Source organism: Leptosomus discolor, chromosome 2 (genome assembly GCF_034619465.1).
Source record: "Leptosomus discolor isolate bLepDis1 chromosome 2, bLepDis1.hap2, whole genome shotgun sequence".
Taxonomy (NCBI): domain Eukaryota; kingdom Metazoa; phylum Chordata; class Aves; order Leptosomiformes; family Leptosomidae; genus Leptosomus; species Leptosomus discolor.
The window spans coordinates 14004931-14021516 of record NC_141392.1 but is presented as its reverse complement, the minus strand read 5'-3'; the positions used below and the strand labels follow the sequence as shown (position 1 = coordinate 14021516).

The following is a 16586-nucleotide window of genomic DNA, read 5'->3' as shown; positions in this document are numbered from 1 at the left end:
ATCAGGTATTTTCCATTAAAATTAAATATACTAGAAGTAATGGAATTTAGTTTAATGCATGCATTTATATATGCAACTGCCCAACTAATCCATATTCAGACAGAATACAGCATATATTGGTATTTGCCTAAATATAAGTGGATGCTATAGACTTATTACTAAACTATAAATAGCAATATTTTATAAAATAAATATTTAAGAACAGGTTTCCTACTTGGTTGGTTTAGAACTTCCTAAATCTTGTAGGAAAAACAGAATTCAGGACTAATGAACACATTTCACCATTATTCTGAGGCTAAACCATACAAACATCAAGAAAAATCTGAGTATGTCGTTATGTAGACAGAGTTCAGAGTTCAAATTCGTTCTTTTGCCATCTGTCAAGGGATTCTTCAAATCACTTCTCAACTTAACTGCTAGGGACTTATACTGGGAACACCAGCAGCCAGCACACCTATTGGTTCTGTAGCAGTGGGAAGTAATGGGAATGCTGGAGGAAAACCCACAGACTCTTCAGCCAGCCTGGGAGCTAAAGCCAACAGTTATCTTCATTTCATACAAAAACAGTGCCTTAAGTTAGGATAAGCAATCTGATAAGTGAGTGGAAACTCACACATAATATGACTATTATTATTTAATTATATTTTAGGTCAATTTCTGTTAAATCAATTTCTGTTAAACTTAATTACAGCCCTCTATGGCTTTAAACTGGGGCAGCTTCTATTAAGTTTACTTTCTCCTGGGGTTTTCACGATAAAGACAAATGATAAAGGTCTGGCTACTAAATGAGGGCGGCTATTAAATAAGGACGGCTTGCATTAAAGCTGAATGGTAAAGATGAGTCTACTAGTTGAGAGAACCCCTTAGTAAGGGAAGTGTTTTGTATTTTAAAAAAAAATAGGGTGGAGGAGGAGAGAGAAGTAAACAAACTTTGTTCAGTAACTCTTATAAGATACTTCTGTAAGAAACTAACAGAACGTCCAAAGTTTCATGGCAACTTCCTCTGAAGTTTCTTTTAGAAACAAGTGAGTGGTAATTTGATACAGACTTCTCCTTAATGAAGAGGAGAAAATTAAGCTCAACCCCTGGTTCTGGACACCAAGAGGTAAAAACATGTCTCAGAAGGGCTTGCAATGTGATTTCAGTTGTTGATAAATAAAAATTCTGTCAGCATTATTCCAGAAGAGAAGACTGAGAACCGTCGATTGTTGTTCAGTTTAGAATTACAACATAATTCCAGAAAGAATACAGTTTAAATGAACTATTGAAATTATAAACTTCTAGTGTGTATTTCGTTTATTTTTTGTTGTGGGTTTGTTGGGGTTTTTTTGAGGGGGGAGGTGGGGGTGGTGCTGTTATATTACTCTGGAGTTCTTAAAATCAGTCTGTTTTACTGTGGTTCTATTGCTATTTGTGGAGAAACTCGGTTCTTTACTAGCACTGACACTGCACTAATGCATACAATCTGATGAAAAGAGCTATAAGACAAATAAGAAAAAATGCATTACTTCATACATCATGTTGTGTTGTTTTGTGGTGTTCTAGAGATGTGAAACACTCAAAGCCAGCCTAATCTGAGTGCACAAGTGTATTAGTGGCTCTGTCCACCAACAAAATTTCCATAATGCTGATGCTGGAATAAACCCCAGCCATTTCATAAAAGCATTCCTTCAATTTAAAGACAATTCCTGGTGTTTTTCACAATGAATAATTGCAACAATTTTTTATACGCAAAAATGTTTATGAACAATGAGGCTGTCCTCTTCCACATTTGATGTGATGGCTGATGAAAATATGCAGAGGATCTCTTCTCCACCTTGTTCAGTATTCCTCATAAGAAACACAGTGGGGCAGCTTGGGGCAAAAGTAGTTGGCAGCAACTTAGGCTAATGACAGGAAAAATCTGTTTGGCTGAGGGCCTACACCTGATCTTCACTAAACATCTGTTAGATTTCATAAGAGTGTTGAAGATAATATACATATTAGTTTTCAAATGTAACCCAGTAAAGACATTACTGCAGGGATTCTTGATTGCACTTGAGAACTTATGCATTTTTAAAACTGAAATGATACCATCCATTTGACCAAATTTCTTCAAAAATTCATTTTTCACTTTTTAAAATCTGAAATATGGATTTTTTTTTTTTTAACCTGAAAGACACATACTTCTGTAAACTCCAGAAGAAAGAACTCAAATTAGCAGAATATCAATATATCAGTTGCCAGGTAAGAGCTCACACGAACCAACTTTGACACATTTTGATGTACCTGAAGTCATACTGCTCACTTTACCTGCTAAAGAAAAACAGCACAAAAGTATTTCTTGATTAAAATGCCTACCTAATGCATAGACTTTATGATTTTTAATGACCTAGAAAAAATACTGGGGAATTTGATGAACATGTGAAAGTGTTGAAAGACAAATATTTTTGTAGTCCTCCAAAGTTAGATGTACGCTGTAGAGATCTGTTGTGGGTGTGGGGAAATAAAATACAAAGTTCCAATCAACCTGTGTTCAGTACAGCAGGAATATCACTTGGTATCTTGTTTCGTTCACACACATCAAAGGTCAATCTAACCAACAGGTTATAAGCCTTGTTCCAGGTTTAGGCAGGGAATGGAGAAAAGTGGTAGAACTACTACGAACAGAGAAGCAAGTTGTGTCTCTGCAGTTCATTCAGTTATAACCATTTTAAACCAGAAAAGTTATGGCTTCATTTACTTTCCAAGATTTGGTCTAGTCTTCCTAGGATTCTACCTTTTCAGGAGAACGTATTTCAAGGATTTCAGAACAAGAAGGTACAGTTGATGGCAGATTTTTTAAGTCTGGTTTTGCTGAGTTATGATCTAACTTTCTGCATAGAACACATTTAAATGAATAGTAATGAGAGATTAGGTAGGCAGTTAGCAGTATGCTTCACTATATGTAACAATGTAATGCATGAGTTATAATGCTAGGACAAAGAGGATGTAGTATAATTGTGGAAAAACTACATAAATTAATAAGCAGTGTCCAACGAGATCAGATAATTCTTTTATCTGATTTTATATTTATATATATTATATATATATAACTTGCATATGCTGTTTTCTGTAACAGTCTTCTGGCTGATTTGTCTTTGCCCTGTGATCTAGACGGGACAACCAGAAATACTTTTTTGCTAGATCCCCTTATATTTCTGCACTTCAGAAGGCAAAGATTTGTCTCGGGCTTTTTGAACAGCAAAAACTGGATGGATTTTTTCCAAAACCTTTCACTTACAATGAGAAAGAAATGATCATGGTCATCCACTATTTTCTCTTTTTGTTTCCACTGTTATCTGAAGAAATAGTCATGGATCAGGATATCAAATGTGCTAGAGGGAAATAATTGCCTCTGTTTTAGAGATCTTTCAACTTAAGTACAGGGAAAGACAAGGGATGGATAGGAGAAATAGGGTAGGAACATACAGCAACAACAGTTCCAGCCAGAAATCTAACAAGTGAATTAATCTATTCTGTAACTGAAAAGAATCTGCTTCACTATATCCACACCAGTATGTTTCACAATTAATATTCATAGTATAGTATAAACCCAGAGTACATCTAATTAATTCAAAGAAATTATTCTGATTTCATAACACTGTAAATGAGAACAGAATGTGGCACAACATACACAGGCTTAGGATAAAGAGAATGATGACTGATACATATATACATATATACATATATATGATGATGGAGGGGAACCTACACTTGAAGAAATAGTCAAATTAGTGCCATAAACTTTTTACAAATAAAAGAAGAGGAAATGAATTCTTTACCACATGGAGTTTTAATTTTTACCTGACAATCTCATTATTCACAGAAATGGCTTCCAGGTATTTCTTCAGTGCATAATAATTATGGATATATTTCCGAACATAATAGCCTCGCCATCTTTTCTGAATCTAGAGGAAACAAATATTTGCTTAGTATATTTCAAAACAAAAGTTTGTACGTATATCAACTATCTCTTGTATTTCCCAAATAATACCGTTTCCTTAAAAGTGACAGCAAGTAGAAGCACCACTATGTTTCAATGAAGAAAATAAGGGTAAGAAGTAACATACTGTAGTTAAATGTTGATATGAACTTACTATTAAATGCCAATATTAAAAAAAAATAATATCAAGTTTTAAACCAGTTTATATTGGGGTGTGACAACGAAATGTATGCTACCGCCAGTGGCATTGCTCTGTGTAAGCATAGTAAAAAAGCAGAAGTGGTGTCTTTTCTCAGGTACAACATGCATTCCCTACCGAGTCACCACCTCACCAACGTCTTGTGCTACACTCTCACCTTTGGGCTCTGGATATAATGTAAACTGAATGGAAGCCTTCCAGTAACTCAATGAATCAGGCTTTCTGGAAACATAATTTACAAATTCAGTTCTTTCATATCCAGTGCAAGATGATGCACATCTACTTCTTGCACATTAATTATAAACTTCTCACAAAATGCTATTCCTCCCGCATAACAGAGAAAGATTAAACTGGAAAAGGAAACCTCTTTATCTGTAGCTAGACCTAAAGTCATATTAATAATAGAAAATAGTTAGCATCCTCCACCAGAAAGGATCCATATTTTGGTGCATTCTAAAAATCATCAGTTAAAAAAAAAAAAAAAAAGGCAGGGAGGAAAATAAAAGAATTAGCCTAGCCTGATTTTCCACAAGAATTATTTCAATGAAAGAATTTAAACCTTCTGATACTTAAATCTAATCGTGATGTTTCTGAAATAATTACAGGTTTGCTGATTAACTGTTTTGTGGGAAGAGAAAGGAAGTATTAATTAGGTAAAAAATTGTCAGTATTGACATTTGGTTAGCCATATTTATCCCTATGCCATGACATGTACATGTGGAAGACATAACTTGCTCTACTCAGTCATGCTGAGGGCTGCTTTCACTCCTCATTTTCTTTCCCATAAGAGGTCAGTGTATTCTAGATCAACACATCAACAGCAGATTAAAGATACTTTCCTCTTTTCTCAGTGTCTAGTTCCTCTTTCTTCACATTCTTCTGTCCTTTAACTTATTTACCTTCCTGTCAAATATTCTTTACTTCCTTCCTTGCATTTTGTCTTTTTTTATTTTTTTCCTCAATATATTTCTAAATAAATCTCCCAAGTTCTATCTTCTGGTCTGCATTACCTTCACTCCTACTCCAAATTCCATCTCCTTGACCTTTACAACTTTGAAATCTTTAGAGACATAGCAGATGAAAGGCAGAATCTACATTAAAAAAGCAAGAAGATCATGGTGTTATGATTCAGAAGCAACTCCACGTTGAGAAGCTACTCCCCTTCACTAAGTGCATTAAAGAGAAGAATGTTGTAATTTGCCAAGAGCTCTCCTTTTCCTGTAGGCCTCTGCTGGACTTTTCAAGAACTTAAACTCTTCAGTGTATCTATAGGGAATGTTTTTCTTTTGGTTTTTTTTTTTTCCTTTACACCAAACCTTCTCTTTCCAGAAACAAGGGATGACTTGGGAAGTGGAGTGCAATCCACATGTTCATAGTGTTGTTTTTTTCCTCCCCCTATCTTTTATTCCAAAGGAGCATGTAAAAAAAAGGAAAAAAAGAGCCTAGTGTTTTATTGTATTTGATCTACGAAGGCAAGGGAAGAAAAGCTGCCCATTGCCCACACTATCAATCAATCTTTGCACTCAGTGACTTCAGAGTCTGTATCATCAGGTCTCTTCAGCAATAGGCAAAATTCTCTCTACTCCTTCCAGTTGCATTGCAGTCCAATCCTGTACTCTAATTTTTTCTTCTCCTGCTGTTTCCTGAGCTGAAAACAGTAACACACTGGAGATATCTGTAAGTCGAATAACTAAGGCAGGGTTGCATATTTTCATCCTTTGTCTTTGGTACCTATTTGCAACCACATAAGCCAAAACACTATTTTTTAAGGTAAAACCTAGCATTCAGTCTCAACTGATGGCACCTTGTGGTACAGTTGTGATTATCTCTTTATGTGAGATTTAACAGGAGAACAAGTATCACAGGTAAGCTTTCAATAAGTCTTTGAGTGATGTCTCAAAAAGAAAATAAGATGCACTAAAGCTATTAGGAATAAGAGGATATTAACTTTTAGTGCTAGCACAGTCTTCTACTTCCCTTTTGTGCACCGCCATGTATTTTCCTCTCCTCTCAAATAAGACTCAAAACTAATTTAAGAAGTTGGTAGTTTCTTTTACTTATGTGTTGTTGTTTGTTTGGGATTTTTGAATAAAAAGAGTTTGGACCTCTAGACATTGTTATAATATGAATAAATAATAGTTATGTGAGCAGCTGAACATGGGAACAAGAAAGGTTAAGCACTAGACATACTTCTTTGCACTAGGTGATAGTAGATTTCATACTCTTTGCAACTCCATGTTCTCATACACAAGCTTATTGGGTTAAAAAGGGATAGAGAAAGAGCAAAGAATGAGTATGCCTTCAGAGATCTGGGATTAAGCAAAATCCTTTGCATGTGAACAAGGATCTTAGCTTTGTTTTTCTGTTTGGCTTCAAAATTTCTCAACAAGAGCAACTTGGCTCCCATATAGCTGTGTGCTCATTAATGCAGGATTATGGTCCCTTTGAAACTCTTTCTGACAGTTTTCACCTCACAGTTACAAATGCAGAACTGGATATTTCTGGGTTAAAGGATCAAAACTCAAACTGAAAGACAAAAGACTCAAATAGTACAAAGCTATAATTATCTCTAATGGGCTCAGTGTACCAATTAAATGCCACATTCTACCTTTATTTACACCACTTTCTGTTCAGAATGACCTCACCGATTTCAACTGAATGAAACATAAGCAAGAAAAACTGCAATATGTCTCAAATTATTTCATGCTAGATTTCTGTTTCTGTAATACTATATGTCAGAGATCAGAAAACTGAGGACTAATCACTTTGCAAAAGAAAATTTTACAAAATGCTTCTGATGATGTTCATATTTCCAATGTGAGAGTTCTAAATGTTTGCTTTTAGAAGTATAATGTATAACAATTACATTTCTTTTGAATTCCAAGGTGAATGTTTAAAAAATTCTTGAATAGAAGAGACAAGTGTGTATGCCCTTCAAAGTAATTAGCAAGTTTCAACAGTGATTGGTACAAAACAATTATTGTCATTGATCAGCACTGAACAGATAATTTTAAACAAAGTCATTGTGTGCTCAGCAGATTACAGCTTGTTAACGGGCAAGTTCTAAATGACCTCTTAAGCTAGTCAAATCAATGATGCATATTCCTCATTAAGTAACATCAAAATGTAAGTGGTCTTATAAATAATGTTTATTTTAAGCACTAAAACAAATGGCAAAACCTTGATATATCAAAGGCCATCTGCTCATGGAAATATATTTTTTTTCCATAGGATTACTTTTGTTGCTGAAAATTTAAAGCAACCTTTAATCTTTTAAGGGAGAGAATCATATTCTGACCTAGTAGTCAAAACTTAAATTGATTAAAACAAGTTCTCTGATTTAATTTAAAAAGTCAAAACTGATAGTTCTGGTTATGACTAAACGCAATCCAGAGAGACAGAGATGTAGATAAACTTCAAAACTATGAGCATGTATTCACCCTCAATGATACTTCAACTGCCAAAATCGAAAGTGCCTTTCTAATAAGTGACTATAAAGTGAAATAAATATTTTAATAATACTATGAGGCAAAACTAAGTGGTTAAATAGAAAAACATACACAGTTATTATTATATTTTCAGAACACTCAAGTATATTAATCATGAACCAAGCTCACAATGTGTGAATGAGGCCCTGTTCACTTAGGAAACCTAAAGTCTGGCCACACATCTGTGCAGAAACTCAATAAGCTTTACTCTCTATTGTCCTGGACTTTGGTTAGTTCTTCAAAAAACAGATGACAGGAAAAAAAAATTCAGTGTTTTAGAATAGTAGCATTTTAAATCTGCTCTGCAGATATGGCTGCACAAGATTCAGATAGAGGAGAATTGGATTCTGACATTTGCTACTAAATACAGATCTGTTCTATTGTTTTCTACTGATTTAAATTTCCATTAAAGAAAAGGACATGACTGAAAAAATGGTACTTTGAAGATTTATATCACCTAATGATTCAACATTATATTTCCATTACAAATGAATAGGAACACATTCAATTTCTTTTAAAAATGAAAGACCAAATGCAAAACTCCATTTGACTAGAATACATAATTACCTATGAAATTTGGTCTTCAAATGCCTTCTAAAAGTACACAGCCAACTTTTAAGAGCTGGCTTGCATCTCATGTTTTCTCACTGATTTCAGCTGCACAAGTCTACAGCATTTATCCACTGTGGAATAGTTTCAAACTAGCTAACTAAGGTATAAACTAAAACAAACAAGCAAAAAAAGCACATTTCTGAAGAATTAGATTGCTGTTAAACACGTTCAGCTCTCTAATATGTACCAAATGCAAGATTTTATTTTCCGCCTTTGAAAGAACCAGCACTAAGTCAAAAACCTGATGGGAACACATCTCTTGAGTCTGAGTTATTCTGGAACCAGAAAGGCCACAAAATTAGAATCCATTCTAAGAGCCTTCCTACTTTACAGGAGTTTCCTTGGGTTACTCTCCAACCCCATTACATTCCTGCATTTGGTAGAATTCAAAAGATATGATGTCTTGACTAAAAACATACAGGCCTCTAGCGTAAAGCAGAACAAAAAGAATTGAGTAAAATAAAAAGATTTTATAGAATCACAGAATGGTTTGGGTTGGAAGGGACCTTAAAGATCCGCTATTTCCAAACCCCTGCCATGGACAGGGACACCTTCCACCAGACCAGATTGCTCCAAGCCCCATCCGGCCTGGCCTTGAACACTGCCAGGGAGGGGGCAGCCACAGCTTCTCTGGGCAACATGTGCCAGTGCCTCATCAACCCCACAGTGAAGAACTTCTTCCTTACATCTCATCAAAATCTATCCTCTTTTAGTTTGAAACGGTCACTCCTCATCCTGTCAGTATATGCCCTTGCAAAATATCCCTCTCCAGAAGTCCCTCATCCCAGGATTTATCTCATGTCCTTCCTGCGTTTGTTTTACATATTTGTTCAAGTGCAGTTCAAAAGTTCGGAAAAAAAATGCTAATTTCTGTTCAAATATATTTTGCAGTTTTCCCCATAACAAACTTAATTTGCTGCATTTTTATAAAAATTCAAGAATGATTTATACTCTTCATAATTTAGCAAAATTCACTCATAATATCATCAATGAGATCAATGCAGTTCCACCTCTGTTTTTAGGCGATGAAATTGTCCTGTGCTCTCTGAGTAACTCTTTTGAGATTCAATACTTATAACGTCATGTACTAACAAAAGAAAAAGTGCAGACGCATCAATAAACATAAAAGCCCTATAGTTTTTCAGAATGGTAAATACACATCTACATTTGTAAGAATAATCGCAGATAGAATGTTTGGGGTATTTATTGGTATTGTATATGGTAGGGTACAATGAACATTTAAATGGGGCAAGACACATTCAGACGCCTTAGATTCAGCTACAGTTTTCAAATACAACCCAGACTATTAAGTGTAACTTTAATTTTTAACTATGTACTATTTCCCGCTGTTGCCATCAGCATATCAATCAAGTGTATATTATTCTGGTTTGCTCATTTTATTAAAAGCAAATTCGGAGCACAATTGACTTTTCATTTGTTTAACAAGTGAAGAAATATTTACCCTGACAGCCATTTCATTGTAGAAATTCATCTTCATAATAAAATATGCTGTCTGTGAATCAAGGAAAAAAAAAGATGGCATATATTTCAGTTACACAAAGACAGTGTTCCTATTTTTACATATAAAAGATAAGAATCTTTATACATAATACATAATAAGAGTTCTAGGCTTAGAAAGAATAAAATCAAACTTTGTATTGAAGAGATAGGCTTCCTAATACATAATGCAGGCTTAACCAGAAAAATCTATGGTAGTCAAACTAGGAGCTAATGGAGATATATGATCATAAAATGCTCTCCGCTGAGTTTGATAATCAATGGTGCTCTACTGAGAGTAGAATAACAAAGCAGAAATATTCACAAGTGCTGGTGACACGTAGTATTGTATGATTTATTCACTGGGGTTCTTTTAGCCAAAACTCACAGAAACATAAAAGGAATTCATATTTCAAGACGTCTGGTTTAATGAAAAATTCAAAGAAATGCTGTCTTCAGTCGAAATCGTTCAAGGATATGGATGCAGTGATGGAGCAAAATTGTGCCTTCCAACCATCTGTACTAAATGTTATGTACTTAGCTGCCTCCCGAGTAATCCTTGGGAATTTTGTTTCATTTAATATTCATTTTAACATCATAAAATCATAAATACAATGATACCATGTTACAGTGAATCCCCTGATATAGAAAACATTTCCTGAAGTCCTGGTTTCCTTCCAATAAAGTAGAATTCCTCTCATAGTGAATGAATCCCCTATTATACTAAGCAATCACTTGGCAGCATAGGTTATTTTAATGGATACATCACTTTAAACTAAGCTTTCACATCTGTTCCGCCCTCTAATTACATATGCAAAATGAACATAATTCACAATTGTATCATAAAAAGTAAAATATAAGTACTTTGAATGCAAGAGTATGTCCTTTATTTAGCACAACATGCAGCTTTTATGTGTTTCTCATGTTTTAGACACAAATCAAAGGCAAAAGTGCTTTCCCCTGATATAGTGATTTTCTCCCCCATGGCAAACAGGAATTCACTATAAAAGGGTTTCACTGTAATTAGTGTTATTTGAATTGCCTAGTCTGATCCAAAGCAAATTGTCTGTGGAGAGCAGCAGGACTGGATTATTTATCAACAGTCTGGGCAATTAAGAAACAGTTGGCTGCAATATGTTATTTACAAATGAACACAATGATGCTACTTCATTTTAAATTCTCTTTCTTCATTACATTAAGCAAGGCATAATTCCTGCAGTTTAATTAAGGTGCATTTTAAATGCTCGCTTTAATATCATACCAATCTACTAATAATGGAAACAGTAGAGAAGATATTTCTTGTATGAAAGAAAAATGCAGGACTGCTAAATTTTAAAAAAGTTTCAAATACATATGTGTAGATGTATACACACACACACATATACATACATATATTTGAGGGAATCTCCACCCCAAAGGTCTGAATTAGAATTAATAGTGGACTCTATCTCCACTTTTGTCTCCATAAATGTTTTCTGAATGATACTAACTGTAGATAGCTAATATTGGAATGAAATAATGCTTGCCAGGTCTAAGTATATTCCTGAACTGTTCAATTAAACTGATACAATTTTGCTTTGCAGCTCATCTTTTCTTTCCTTGGAAGGGAATGTAAGAGTTGCCACACCACCAAATAGATAAAGTAAATTTTTAATGGAAATTCCTAAGCTTAAAAATTATCATCAGATTTCTGTCCATCAATGATTAAATGAAACAATCTCACACTTTTTTGTTCATCTCATACTTGAAGGCTGTGAGCACTTAGGTCCAAATCCACTCCATTTCACTGAACCTAAATTGGAGACCTAACATCATTATGATTTTTATGTCATCAGTACTGAAAGACAGCGGGACCACTTTCCCTCTGAGCTTAGCAAAGTATCAAAGAGCTCTGCAATTGCATCTCTGTCTATTATTTACAGATAGTCAATGGCTGCCGGGGTCCTAACTTGCATACCTTGCTTAGGTGTGAGAAATCCAGGCCTCGCCCTACCGCTACTTAACAATGTCACTCACGATAAAAAGGAAATTACACATTCCTCCTTTTTCTCAACGTTGTTCTAAATCACAAGTCAGCCAAATGCAAAATTGCTGATATAACTGTCTTACAACTTTATCCTTGTGCCAAAAGTGAAAGCCTGTGTCACCATACAGGTGCTTTTGCAAAAGGATTCGCCTTCTGTTTTCGAATCCTGATGAGAATAATATGTACTAGTTCTGCTATTACAAGTGATGGAGAATGTGCTCATCCCTATTCACAAAAGCATAGCCATAATTTAGCACTTCAACCCCAGTCTATATTTATGTGCTTTCCTAGTAAACAGAAGATTCTTTCCTAGACTGGGGCCTTTCTTATGCTTAAGCAGAATTCCCTACATTTCAGCTTGTTCCCATTGCACTGCCTCTCATTCTTTCACTGGGTGTCAATTCTAAAGTGACACTGCAATGTTGACTCTCCGGGAAGAATTAACCTTGCTATCTCACCCACATGCACCACCTCCACTTCTGAACCAAGAATTCTTTGTATCTGACCCTGATGCTAATACACAGGTCTCCTTAGCAGTTTACATAAAGTTTCTGATTCCAAAATATATTTGAAGGCTTTTGTGCATAAACTGTTGTACTACTTTCTCCTTTCCTGTTTAAAAACCTGTTTGGGGATCACCTACAAATGTGATCTGATCCTGGTTATGTTTTCTTTTTCTTTAAAGGGTTAATACAAAGTGACAAATCCAAAGGAGAACCAGAAATTTGACTGATAGTAGACTGAGAGAAGGAACGAACACACGGTCTAAGTTGGGAACAGGCACTTGCTTTTTGTTTTTTTGTACAGCAAATAGGTATTCCTATTGGACTGCGACTATTTAAAACTGTTTACTGAGTCGAAGCTAAACTATACAGGGTGGTGTCAAACTACATTACCTAAAACATTCACTTTTTTTAACTGTATCTCCTTCCAAAGTTAGCTGAAAGTATGGCCATCATGCATGCCGACTTCATGTAACAATGAAATGTGACAATTCCCTTTGCTTAACAAGCGATCACTTGACTTTGAGAAATATTGTAAAAACAAACAGTGACATACTGTTTGATTCATTTTCTGGTGGTTTTAAAATTCATACTTTCCTGCAGGCCATGTAAGACTTTCAGAATCCAGTACATCTAATGCAACCTAGTTATTAAGAAAACCATTGGAGCGCAGTTCTTAATTTTAGCTTGAGGTTAATATTAGGAAAAAAGCTTTATACCAAAGCACCTATATTTAGAATGTAGAAAGACATGCTTTAGTTATATAAACACCATCAATAGTTGTTTTTTTTTTTTTACAATGTATTTTAACAATCAAAGGAAGAGGCACTAGAACAGTAACAGATGAAACACTAGCAGTGATGCACATATGGACAGCCAATCTGATGAGCCTCGGCCTTTGTTATTTTCCGCATCAGTACCACTCACATTTCACGATTTTGAATATAATCATTACAATGATTTATTATCAAGTAATCATGGGCATTTTGTGCATATGCTTTGCCTTGTTTGCTGGCAGCAGATACCAATACAATCATTATTGGCAGACAAATTTTAAAGTGACCAATTTTTTTTGGATTTAAGGATCTATCATATCAAATGTATCATCGTGTTTCATACTCAGGAGTCATCACAACAGTTATTAGCAAGATTTCAATGCAAACATTAACTGATCTTTTAACTTAAAAGTTATGTTAAGCTGCTGAGAAGATTTTTCTTTCTTTTTAAAATAGTCCAAATTCAGCCACTGATTGAGTAAAGGTAGTATAACAATGAATACAGGGAATGAACTTGAACTTTGTATTTAAGTCCTCCCCCAAACATACAATGAATATAGCAGTCCAAAGCGAGAAGAAGGTACCATTTTATCTGCTCTTTGTATGGCTTTCAGGTTAGCTTCCTATCTCACTGTCCTGTTTAGTCCTCTCCAATCGAAGAGACAGCAACACAAAATGAAGCATTTGAGGGAAAAAGGTGGGTTTCTACGCTGATTGCTGTACAATTCGTAAGCTTGCTGATGAGATACTGTTTCTAGAGCCCTGACTAATATTGACTAAGTACTGGAATCCAGAAACTGGATGAATTCACGGTCTGATTTAGAATGTGTGTACTAAGTGTGGGCTTGCACAATTTTTTATCCTACATTATTCCACAGATTTCAGATTTGGCAAGGGCTTGTAAGTTACATCTGTTTGAAGAACTACATATGAACCCAGCTTTATTCGTTAAAGTCTTTTTTACTTATATTTTCAGAAATATATTTCAAGACTGGAAAGCTGAGGGGGTTTTATGACACTAGCTATCTCAGCTTGGTTATTACAGGAAACCTGTGCTAATTTAAAAGGCTTTATCTTAAAATGTAGCTGTCAGTGTTTTTTAAGAAGACAAGGCAAAAGAAGAAAGAAGTAATAAAGCAATGAGGTAAAAGACCTCCAATTTCACAGATGCATAGACAATTGAGGTTGGCAGGGACCTCTGGAGCTCTAACATTGCTCAAAGCACAATCAATTAGAGCAAGTTGTGCAGGGGCTGATTCAGTTGGGTTTTGAGTGTCTCCAAGGATGAAGATTCCACAAGCACAGCTTGCAGTCTTTGGGCAACCCATTCCAGTGTTTGACCACCCTCATAGTAAAAAAAATGCTTTCTTATCTTTGAGTAGAATTTACTGTATTTCAGTTTGTGCCCACTGCCTCTCATCCTGTCACTGGGCACCAATTCTGAATGCCATTGCAGGTTGGTTCTCTGGGAAGAATTATCTTGCCATTTCACCTATAGGGCGCCACTCAGAACAGTGCAATGGACAGTAGGCACAGTAGTGATGTGTTAATTTTGTATCTTATCTGGGCACCCCTGTTTTTACAACCTTTATATATATATAAATAAGCCTCTGAAGTGACATCATGCTGTTTAAAATAGGAACCTGATTACTATCAACAAAGAAATTAGCATTTGAACATGGGGTGGCCAAAGATAGCACCTTACGATTTAGGGGAATTGAAAAATACATAAAACGGCCATCATCAGATCTTTGTCCTGCTTAAGGCCTCTTGAAGATCTAATGATTAGTTGCCAAAAACTGACGTGGTTCTTATTCTTATCTTGAAAAACACAGAAAAACACAAATTGCCTATGTTGCTGAAGTGAAATTCACCACTCTATAATGTTGTAACCGTGAAAAAATGTAGAAATGTCATGAGATGACTTCACCTAAAACATTGCCTGAAGCATATCCATCCACGATAAGCATTTGTCTAACCTGCTCTTAAAAACCTGTAGTAGAGGGAGCTCCACAACATCTTTTGGCAGTACGTGTCAGTGTATCACATGATCCTTTCTTTTCATTAACAAATTTTAACATACATTAACATTATCATGTCTCTCTTCTTCTACAGATGCTTTCCTAGATTAATAAGCCTTCACTAAACTCAGGGACAATATTCAACTGAAGTCACACTTTTTTAAAGCAGAACTTAATCCAACCACGCAGCCATCTGCTCTGTATTCAAAAATTACTGTTTTAGAAAATGGACTGGAAACCACAGCCTGAAAGGATGACTCATAATTTATTAGTTAAGCCAGGTAAATTGGACAAGATAAAATCTTTAATTAGATTACTAATAGACTTGGAAGAAAAATAGACAAGCTTTCAAGCATACAGATCCTGCTACTGTTTTGGCTCTTTTTTTTTTTTTTTGCCTTTTCTTGACTTGTCTGTTTTGACTGAAACACAGGAGTTTAACAAAATTAATCAAGAATAAATTACTAATGAGTTTAAACCTATTGTAAAATATTAACATAAATTGATAAATTAGTGAAGTAAGCTATGTATTAAAAACTTAATTGTTTTATGTTAAAGGCAAATTAGTTTCTTCTTAATCTCCTAGACCTGTTAGCAGAAGTTTTAGCTTGTGTGCTGTCACACACTTTTGCTATCTTCAAGTCTATCAAGGGAATTAGATTGACTGTGATCTGCTATGTGCCTTAAGGCAAAACCTCAAATATTTCAAGGTTCATTAAGTAAGAAATTTAAACCACTAAAACATAGAACAGCAATGTGTGGACACATCGGCTTATTTTATTTTCAGAATTAAAAGTTCTGCCAGGAAAAAAAGCATCTTGAAAAGCTCCAATTCTACAATTAGCATCATGCAGGCAGGCTTCTGCATGAGTAGATCTCATTGCTGGTTTGGGAACTAATACTCCAGAGCTTCAAACACTTAAGCACTGACTTAACTTGACCATTGTGAGTAGGCTTACTGAAATTAATGGTGCTTTTCATCATAGTAAAGTTAAGTACGTGTCTGTGTGAGTACAGGAGCGAGTTTCAGCTTTTTAATTTCAAGATGAGTGAATGAATTACTTTGTATGTATTCTATAAATAACCAAATAAAATTTTTAAAACTAGTTTTCTACCTGCACCATTTTTCTGAAGTATCTTCTGCTTCGATAGCCTCTCCACCACTTCTGTATAAAAATCACCATTTTATTCAGATATCTAAAATGAAATATATTAACAAAATAATGATTATTTTGAGACTTTGCACTATAACTTTATTTTTTCTAATATTAAAAATAATGTATAGTGTATTATATCCATATTTATTACAAACAGATGGACACTGTAAATATACCTTATACATATACATGTATGCATATATACTATGCATACACACACACGTATAAAGCAATATATACATATATTTATATATAAACACACACTTTCATATTGAAAAAAATGGGTTACTGTGAGCTTACCTATATGCTATTTCACTTATCGTTGCCAAAGTTTAATGAAATA

General features: G+C 34.8%; 1 protein-coding gene across 1 annotated transcript in view; it reads right to left on the bottom strand.

The window, feature by feature from the left end:
• SPATA17 (spermatogenesis associated 17) overlaps window positions 1-16586 on the bottom strand; it is a 91388-nt gene that overhangs the window by 67314 nt on the left and 7488 nt on the right. The window contains exons 3-5 of the mRNA XM_086460736.1: window positions 16202-16283; window positions 9726-9776; window positions 3826-3929 (exon numbers count right to left, since the gene is read on the bottom strand). Coding sequence (XP_086316862.1) covers window positions 3826-3929; window positions 9726-9776; window positions 16202-16283 — 237 coding nt within the window. The remainder of the gene's footprint in view (window positions 1-3825; window positions 3930-9725; window positions 9777-16201; window positions 16284-16586) is intronic.